This window comes from Juglans microcarpa x Juglans regia, chromosome 8D, assembly GCF_004785595.1.
Source record: "Juglans microcarpa x Juglans regia isolate MS1-56 chromosome 8D, Jm3101_v1.0, whole genome shotgun sequence".
In the NCBI taxonomy this organism is placed as follows: Eukaryota; Viridiplantae; Streptophyta; class Magnoliopsida; order Fagales; family Juglandaceae; genus Juglans; species Juglans microcarpa x Juglans regia.
The window spans coordinates 19,056,548-19,066,782 of record NC_054608.1 but is presented as its reverse complement, the minus strand read 5'-3'; the positions used below and the strand labels follow the sequence as shown (position 1 = coordinate 19,066,782).

Sequence of the window (10,235 nt, the reverse complement as noted above, 5' to 3'; positions counted from 1 at the left end):
CCTCAAATTGTCGAGTCTCATCCTCTACAGCACCATCCCTCCTCCAGGTTATGTACAGAGGAGCCTCCTAGTGGGCTGGGTTCATAGCTTTCTGCTCTAGGCCAGGCTTGATAGGGCATTTTGGGCCTTGTGAGGAAAATCCCTTCACACATATCTTTGCAACTAACACAAAAAATCTTCAAACTAACATTCTAACATGTAGATAAAAGGCTTATGGTCATCAAATAAATTTATCAAAGTCATTGGAATAAGAATAGACAACAAAATATCCGAACTTTCTTAAAACAAAACCTATTTTTCTCCTTCCAGTTTCAATGTTTCTAGATCTAAGAAATATTTCATCGAAAGCTTTTATCATGCAATTGATCTCCAACCAAAATTCCAATAAACATGTTGAGAACATTCCATAAAAATTTTGGACCAAGATCTGTCCATTAACTTGGTCAAAAACTCCAAAATACAACACATTATCCAGTTTATCGCCCAAATTGACCTTTACATGGTTAAAATAAATTTTGACCGAACAAATGACCATGCAATCAAACAAAAAAGGTACTCACGGAACCTAGACTCAAAGATGGACAACTTTTATTAAAGAATCATTGTGTAAAAATATTTAAATGGATTCGAAACACAGCATGCAAAAAGGCTCAAAAAATTGTCCGAGAGAGTTTCTAAGAGCATTGGCATTGGATTGGTCATCCCAATTTTTAAAATTTGAAGAATATGTAACTTTTTAACTTTTAACTAATCACTTGACATTTAAAATCTACATTGAATTAGCCATCACATTCTGTATAATAATAAAATATTATTATTTTTTATTATTTATATTTCTTTAATTAGTTATTATTTTTTAATTACTTTTTTATTTTATTTTCATAATGTTCAATAACCTCCAACAATCATATTCATTTTTATTTTCACAATCCAACAATCTATAATATAATAATCTCATATGTACATAGATGGTAAAATCCCATATGTAAATAAAAATCTCATATCTATAATATAATAATCTCAAAAATAACAAAATAACATATGAGAAAGAGGGAAGAATAAGAGAAAGAGGGAAGAAGAAGAGCCGGGGGAAGGGTGCCAAAATATAATAAAAAATATATTTAGACTTGGTATAGTACATTTCATATTTGAGAAGAATGATAGAATTATTGTATCTCATATTTTAGATGAAATCAGTTTGACTGATTCAATGTAGGGCAAATGTGGATGTTATTAGCTAAATTTGAAGATGAAAAGGCATTTGGCTAAGCCAACGCCAAAGTGTTCTATCTCAGAACGGAAATGAAAAAGGTTGAAGTGAGTGAATGGATGACTTGCACCTCTAATACACTTCTGAAAAGGGAAATATGGACTTGACTGATGCCATGATGGATAGTGATTAGGTCAGAAAAATGTGCAAATAGGGGGTGGTTTTTCAGCCAATGAAACTTCCAAGAGAAGGGTGATGATGAGGTGGCCTTTGGCCTTCACATCATGCACAAATTTGGGACTGCATGAGCAGTGGATAGTCAGCCTTGAGTGGGTGGAAACTTCTTCAAAAAGCTTTTCCAAAGTGACCAAAATTCGTGGGCCTTAAACAAGTGGGCTTCATTTTTGGGATTTAAAGAGAGTTTGGTTAGGGTTTAGAATGCTATTAAGCCAAAATCTAATTTTTCTTGACCCAATCAAATTATCAAGGTTTAAAGGGTTGGAAAATGATATCATAACATGAATTTGAGAAATTAATAGCATGTGGAAGTGATTTAATCAACTGATTAAACACAATGCCAGAAATCAGATCAAATATGGTTTGGAGGCCAACTTTAGGGTTTGGGGAAACTGTTTAGGATTATGGTTTCAACCAAGATCTTGGGTTTCAATTGGATTCCAACCATTTAGTATTTCACTAGGGTTGAAATCCTCTTTGGTTTGGCACAACTTGGATGGTTGGATGGAATATGGTTTTGCTTAGGTGGCATGATCTCACACCTGGATTTCCTTGACAATCCATTTCATGGTTCCTCTTGGTGCCAAGTGTCCAAAATTATTCACCAAGTGTGGCTAAGATTTTTTCAAGTGTCCAAATAAAACTTTTCTAACCTAATTTGGACATTTCACATTGTGATTCTAAAAACACTACACTTGGTGCTACTATTCACTTCAAAAAAAGTGAAAATAAATTTTGTACTGTAAAATTCCTAACATACACACTAACCTAATTGTGCAATTCTTTTTTTTTTATCGAAATTGAACTCCGAAGTGCCCCAAAATAAATAAAATGTATTTTCGAACAAGCATTTTGTCCAAAAACTAAAAATGAAATTATTGCGCCATAAAACCTTAAATCATCAACTGAGTCTAATGGCGCAGATCATATCACATTCTAACACTTTCAATTACTTCAAATAAATAAAATCGCGCTTATGGCACCAATGTGAGTGGTAACACTGACTATGCTATTAGACTAAAAGTTACGTGATTGATCGATTTGTGAAAACTTATAAAGTTTTCACGGGATTCCCAAAACCTTTAGAAATTGCAACATTAAATTTCTAGTGAGCTATTACAAAAGAAGCGGGAGAAAATTCCTAGAGAAGGAGATAGTATTGGCCAGTTGGGGAAGATAAAAGGGAAAAGGTTGATTAGGTCTTATGTCGTGACATTTTCCGACTATTTAACTTCGCCGCAAATGAAAATGTAACTAATAAAAGTACTGGCATCTTAAATCGCCGCAAAAGGCATCTTGATTTCAAGGTTTTTACGTTGATTTTATTTGCAGTGATTTTTAATCACCGCAAAAGGTGGCTTTTAGCCTCAACTTATTGTTTGCCGAAATAAATGGACGGAAATTTTAAGATTTTTGCAGCAAAATTATAATCACCGTAAATGAAATTAGCCACAAAAATATCTTTTTTGGAAATTTTATTTGCGGCGAGTAATTTTCGTTGAAAAATGTAGGTTTTTTGCGAGGATTCAACCACTCGCTAGAGATGAAGTGTTGCAATAGTAACTATTGACTTATTATAACAAAATACTAGTCGCTGAAAATAATTTTTGCCATAAAAAGTCTTTTTTCTTATAGTGATATTAATAGAGTATTTATCATTTTTTTTTTCCTCCCAACTCCATTGATCGTCTGTCCCCCTGTATTAGCGGGGTTCTCACACCCAATCCTCACATCTCCCTTAAAGTTATTATCAAAATTGATAATTTAGACTAGCTAGGCTGATACATATTGGATAATGATTGGAGGAGGCTCTAAAAGAAATAAACTTGATTCCCGGTCGGTAGAGACATTAATGATTAATGTACAAAAGTCCCAAAAATTGAGCATCTAAATTTGCTTCATGTCTTAGTACCCCCATCCGGACAATACGACACACAGAAAGACACAATTGCAGATCATCCGCATCAATCATCAAATAAAATAATTGCAAACTTTTTAACCACATCATGTAATATCACACACGAATACTCTTTTATAATTATGTGTAGAGGACAGACTTCTTGCCTGCCCACGAAGTCCAACAGAGTGGTTGGAGTCTTTTTTGCTTCCCACTCATCACGAAGTCTTCGTCAACACGTGTTTGGACAACGCAGCGAGAGCAACGTCAACAGCATCTCTGAACCCAAAACCACTTGCATTTGGGTGTGCATACGTTAGTCTGGGGATCATTTCTATCAGCCTATCACGCATTCTTTCAACTCTCTCTCTCGGAATCTTCAACAGCTCCTCCTCTATTCTCTGGCTTCCGTTCCCTTTCTCATCTATGTACACCGAGTACGCGTCTGGATCTTCCGGCAAGAACCATGCGTACTGAGTGTATGCCGTGTGGGGCGAAAAGAAGACCGGTATACAGCCTGCAAGAACCGAGTCGAATGTCGACCGCCGTGTGAACGAGTCACCGGGGGCCTGCAGGCAAAAGCGAGACGTTGCCATCACGCCCAGCACTTCGCTCGGCTCGTGGCACTTGCTCTCTGCGCTCCCGCATCTCACTAGCTTGCACCGAGTCGACCCGGCGCATTGTGCTAGGATCTTGTCCCTTATTGCGGCCTTCTCCAGACCTTTCCGTGGGGCCCCAACGAAGGACCACAGGTGGGGACGCACGGACTGCCTCATCTTGTTTTGCCACGTCAGCATCTCGTTCGCCGTGGACGGGTGGAAATAAGATGGGTAGGGAATACCGTGTTGGTTTGAACCCTTCCAAGGATGTCTCTCTACGGTCAGCACCGACATGTTTTGGACAGGTGGCAGGATCAGGAGGCTGTTTGCTCCAAAGTCAGGATCCTCTTCCGACCTCATGAAATCCCAGGCAGTCCTCCCTAAGGCCAAGAAGTGGTCCTTCCCGTGGTGCTTTAGCCACCACGGCTGAGCTTGAAGAAACTCCGCCAATTTGACGGCCAAGGAGTCCCGTGCTTTCAGATCTGGATCCCGGAACTTGCTTGAAGCGTGGAGGCCACCGTAGAATGGAATGTAGAACAAGTCGGCACGGCTAGGATCCCAGGTGCGACACGGGTGATTCTCCAGGCGTGCGTGGAAGATCATCTCGGCGATAAACTGGTGGGTGGCAAACCATGAGGCGCCGGAGCCCATGCCGGAAAGAAGCTGGCCGAGGCCACAGTTTGCGACGTGGGGGCACATGTCGGTGTACACGTTCAGATGGTGGCAGTCGTCGAGAAGGCCAACGTTAAACTCGGGCGGCAATGAATACACGTACACCGACACCCTGCCGTCGCACATAGGAATGGGGGCTAATGATTTTGTGTCATTCATATGGTTTGGTTGGGGAGTAGTAGTGTTCGTGGTCGGGAACCAAAGGAGGAGCACAGAAAACCAAGCTAAGAGAAAGACAAATAGTAAGAAGATATTGAGACGTCGGCTCAACTTGTCGGGAATATTGAGGAACATGATGGGCCATGGAGCTTCTTTGTTTCTGCAGTATTTCTCTGATCTCTCCGACCATGCGGTGGTCGCCGCTTGCTTTCGGATAAACATAATTAGGGTGGAGAGAAATAGAGAAAGCCCGCAATTAAGGTTGGGAGAGGAGAGTTCTTAGATGGCTTCTCAGGCTAAAATGAGTCAATAAATGGAAGTGAGATGTTGTTTGAGCGGCTAAGAAATTCGCGGGGAGAGAGAAAAGTCAAAAGGGTAAGCTTATAGAAGACAAAAGGAACCTTCTGAAGCACATGCAGTCCTTTACGTGTCACAAATATATCATACGACAGATACGTTTAACACATAAACAATAAATACGAACTGTGGAGTAATTTAAACAAATACAGAAACGAAAAAGTATATCTAAAAAAAATCTATTCACCATCTATTTTATTATTTATCATTTTCTTATCATTCTATAATATAGCATTAGATGATAGATTCTTGAAGGAAGAAAAACTCCCAGCACAACAAGCCGAACCCAACGGGTCATAAGAGACCCACCCCATGTGACCCGACCAAAAGACCCGCGACATAGTAGAAACGGAGATTGAGGGAAACTGGCATGGCAAATTGATAACATACCAACAAAGCTAACAAGGCATGACACGCACAAACCTGTCAGACACCTTAGACACTCTTGAGTTGCGGCCGCTAGAAGGCGTATGGGAGAAGTAACCGCCATTCTCGCCTTGAGGGAAAAAATGGGCATTGCCTACAACTGGCCAAGAGGTCGCCAAAGTGTCAGCCATAAAGTTGCGGCTGCTGGAAGGTATACGGGAGAAGCAACTACAACCCACATCTTGAGGGGAGAAAAGTGGGTGTCGTTGGCACTGGCACTGGCACTGGCCGAGAAATCCCCGTAGTGAAAGTCAGGAACCCATGCCACATTAATTACTTTTCTCCAATATGCCACGTCGCCTTAAATGCTTCGAGCAGCTAGAGTACGAAAGAGATGGGACTAGCCCCTGACAACACGTGCAAGTTGCTCTACTTGCACCACGTACAAAAGCTAACCATAAGGTACATTCAGACTCAAGCAAACATTCCATTGACAACACCATTAAAGAAAACTGACTTAGGCATCGGAGGGTTCCCAAACAACCCTTGAGCCTCCTCTGAATTTGTGTTTGTGCAGGAAAGGGAGCCAACTCCCTGGTTGCCTGTGGAGACCTGGCTGTGCGTACGAAACACTTCCAAAACAGTGGCACCGTATGTGGATCACGTATTCTATCAACTTAACGTGTGCTTCGTATGCCGGCAGCGACTCGTTGTCAGACAATCCAAGACCTAGAAGTCTCGTCAGGAACCATGGACACATGTTTAATAGAGAAGGATGAGTTGGTGAAGACATTGACTGAGAGGGTGGAAGCGCACTAGAAAGAAAATTAGGCTTTACGAGAAGGCTCCCCACAAATTAGCAGAAGACCCTGAGTAGAGTAACAGCCAGGAAGAGGAGTCACGCAGAGTAGCAATGGTGGATGACGAGGAAGATAAGAAAAAAATGTGGTGCATCTCCAGGAAGTTTGAGATAAGTGCCAGAAGATGGTTAAGAGAGTGGGGACATCCTCCTTTGTCGACCATATGCTCACTAGCATTGGATTTCCCTACAGTGCTGACGCGATGGTTGTGCCTCTGTTGCCAAAGTTCAAAGTTCCCCAGATAGATTTGTATGATGGGTCCAAAGATCTTTTGGAGCACCTAGATGTTTTCAGAGCACACATGACCCTGCACGGGTTTCCAAGCAAGGTTGCCTGTCAAGCTTTCCCCCTAACCCTGAAGGGTAAGGCACAAGCCTGGTTTGCATCCCTAGCACAAAATTCCATTCGACATTTTAAGGACAATTGCTCCTTGTCATCATGCAATTCATAGCCAGCCGGAAGATGCGACAGTTCATGGACCAGGCTGATGGGTTCATTAACGCAAGGATACCTTCCGATGTGGCGAAGCACAAACCAATGACATTGTGAGTGGATGGGAGTTCCTGGTTGGACAATTATCTCGTTGCCAGTTTCCCACTCGAGCCATACGAGGGGGGGGGGGGCTATTCTAGATGACAAGGAAATTCGGCCGAAGGCATCCTCGAAAGAGTTGCACCATATCGCCATTGTCAAGGAGTGGGTGAAGAATCACTCATCTGACGTTCCCTCAGAGACTCTTCTAGGGGAAGATAGCATAAGGCAATTTTTGCCTCCCTTAAGACATACCATCTTCGATGACCATACCATTCCTATGAGGCAGGGCTCGCTCTGGCCATAAGCATTGTCCCAGTCCACCTCCAGTGGGAAAGGGGAAGAAGCCCCCTACAGAGACTGCTAGGGCAGATAGTAGCCCTACATCTCCTCCTTAGATTCCTCTCAGTGCATATTGAAGTCTGTCGACCACCGAAGGTCGTGGCTAATCCCATGTTGATCCCGCACTATCCTCCATCTAAGCCATTGGAGAAGTAGGGGCAAGGGCTCTATTGCCCTTTTTATGATTTTTGGCTAGGAAGGAGAAGCGCAATGTGTTATACAGACTGAATTGATTGAGGGAAAAGGGGTCATGAGTGTGGGTGCCGGTCTGGCCACTTTGGAGAGTCGTGGGTGTGGGCAACGACGATGGCTCACTTTGGAGAGAGGGTCACAGTAGGGAGAGAGGGTGCCAAGGGAGCGCATGGGAAACAAAAGAATGATCTATGTTTCTGCAAAGATTTTGAATCAGGAGGAGAGGGGGTTTGTGTAAAGTGGGATTTTTTGTTGTGCGGTTCATTGTTTTCTTCATGGGTGGTCGACGTGGCAACTCCTAATTGGAATGTGTTTTTAGGGTTTACACTACATCCGGTTATAAGAGTTTCTCTTTAAATAATGCTTTTGGGTTCCTCGATAGAAAAGGGAGTTTGGCCATCTTGAGATAATTTGGCTATATTTTCTTATTTTATTTTTGGATTCCATGTAAAATGGTTGAGTTGGGTTAATAGATAAAAGGCATGAGCTCTATGGTTATGATAAATTAAAACCCATGATTTGATTAGTCTGTCACATTTTGGTGAAAAGATCATTTATTTACCTTTAGATTTCTCAAGAATATATGTGAGATAATTGGGTCATTCCATAAGGATAAACCCTAGAAGAGCATAACCCACATAGAAACCTGACTAATCATATCTCGATGAAATACATATCTCTAGAGATAAGCCCAAGCAAGATGTCCGAGCCAGCTAGGTGCCATCAATAGCCGAATTAGGTTAGAGAATGTAACACACCAAATTGGGCACCAAGAGTCATAGCTATGAAGAGGTATTTCCATATTAGATCACCTCAACCTTTATAAATAGCATACCAGGTATTTACCATGGATTTAGAGATTCATTAGTTATTTATTATAAGAGCATAATTCTTCTCTAACTTAAGCATCGGATACATCCCCCACTAGGCTCTCAAAGTCTTCCTTTCTAGTTGCAGATCATTAGGGAACGTCGTAGGCATACCAAGAAATTGCATCAACAATTTGGTGCCATATGTGGGATTGTGAAGTGTTATCCAAATGCCTACTACAATGCATTCTCATACGATTCATGACTAGGAAACAACCACAATGAAAGAAGAAGTGAACACTAGGGTGGAGAAGAGGTTCACAGAGATGAAAGAGGGACTGAAGAAGATGACCGTAAAGATGGAGGCCTTACAAAGGGAGAAAGAGGCCTTAAAGTAAAGGGACATGGGGTTTGAAGGGGGAGCAAGACAAGATTGTAGTGGGACTACCACGTAAGATTATAAATATCTTAGCAAGTTAGCCCTAGAAATAATGCTCATGATAAATCATGCTATGATAGATATTAACAAAAACACACATGAATTGCACATGAAACCATAGAACTTTAAAACTTTATCACTATACCTTTCTCTGAAAACTTTGTAAACTTTAAACCATATTTTATCTTTGTTAATCATACATTCTAGTCTCCCTCATGAATCCAAGTGTACGATTGACAACCTTCATCATGCCAAGGGTAACAACCCAAAAGTGTGACTTGGTCTCAAGAACTTTATGCTTAAGGGTCTCAAGAACTTTATGCTTAAGGCTTCATGAAACATCCTTCACCTTTAAGTTGCTTCTCCAGCCCCTGCTGGTTGAAGAGGCACATCTACATCTCAAGGTCGTTACTACCTCTCATGTGGTACATTGATTGTTCTTCATCAACCTAGAGATTTTTACTCTATCAAACACTCAAAAGTGGACAAGAGAGTTTCACTAGAATAACCCTCCATTCTAACACCATCCATGTGGCATAATTGATATGGAAAATAAATTTAAAAATTTAAATCTTACAAATCAAATTATACCATGTGGATGATGTGTAGTGTAAAGATCTTCAAATAGCGCTACTAGTAACAACCCGAAAGAATTTAGACCTTAGAGATGTCGTGAAATCCTAAAACAAATTGCACCATAGGATTTCCTTTTTGTCCATTAGTATAGTCAGATCCCAATCCAGTATGGTAACGGAATTTCCTTGCTATTTAATTTAAGGCAATTAGAAGTAGAATTTCGGAATTGCTTCGTTAGTAAGAATATTTAGGATTTTATGGTGCAATAAAACATTTCAAGTTTTTCAGGTGAATAGTAACCCATTGAGAGAGTGCCACGTGGCAACTGGTTCAAACAGATGTCAAATCGCCATATATAATGTCCAAATCCACTTAGGATTACTAGAGTTACTTTTTAGTTGGAACATGACACAATCCTAGTCATCATTTGCTAGGAGAAATGTTCAAGTGGAGGACAAATGTGCAAGTGTTAGAGTGTAAATCAAGCCATGTGATCTTGTCTCCTACACTAAACACCATTTCATCCAACCAAACACTATTTGGTCACCTAAAAAAGAGTTTCAACCCTAATGAAATCTCAAATAATTGGAAGCCAACATAAACCCTTAGGCCTCGTTTGCTTTCAGAAAACATCTCATCTCATCTCATCTCATCTAATCATTACAACTTTCCCAACTTCTAATACAAAATAAAATCAATAATTTAACTTTTTCAAATCCCAAAACAAAATTAATATTAAAAAATATATTCTAACAATATTTTATTCAACTTTTTAACTTTAATCTCAACTCATCTCATCTCATCTCCGAAAATAAACGGGCCTAAATCCTTGGAGGAAGTCGAAACCCTAAATTGGGTTCCAAACCTTAAACTACTAATAGTGATTTATCACTTGGTTAAATCACTTCCATATGCAATAAACTACTCAATTACACACGCTTACACCTTAACCACTCCCTTACATCTTGGTAATTACATTTGACCAAGAA

General features: G+C 40.5%; 1 protein-coding gene across 1 annotated transcript; it reads right to left on the bottom strand.

Moving 5' to 3' along the window:
- Positions 1-3,482: 3,482 nt before the first annotated feature.
- LOC121241879 (probable xyloglucan galactosyltransferase GT17) lies at positions 3,483-5,053 on the bottom strand. Its single transcript, XM_041139742.1, has one exon. It carries the CDS (start codon positions 4,994-4,996, stop codon positions 3,563-3,565), a length of 1,434 nt encoding a protein of 477 aa, XP_040995676.1. The 5' UTR covers positions 4,997-5,053; the 3' UTR covers positions 3,483-3,562.
- Positions 5,054-10,235: the final 5,182 nt, after the last annotated feature.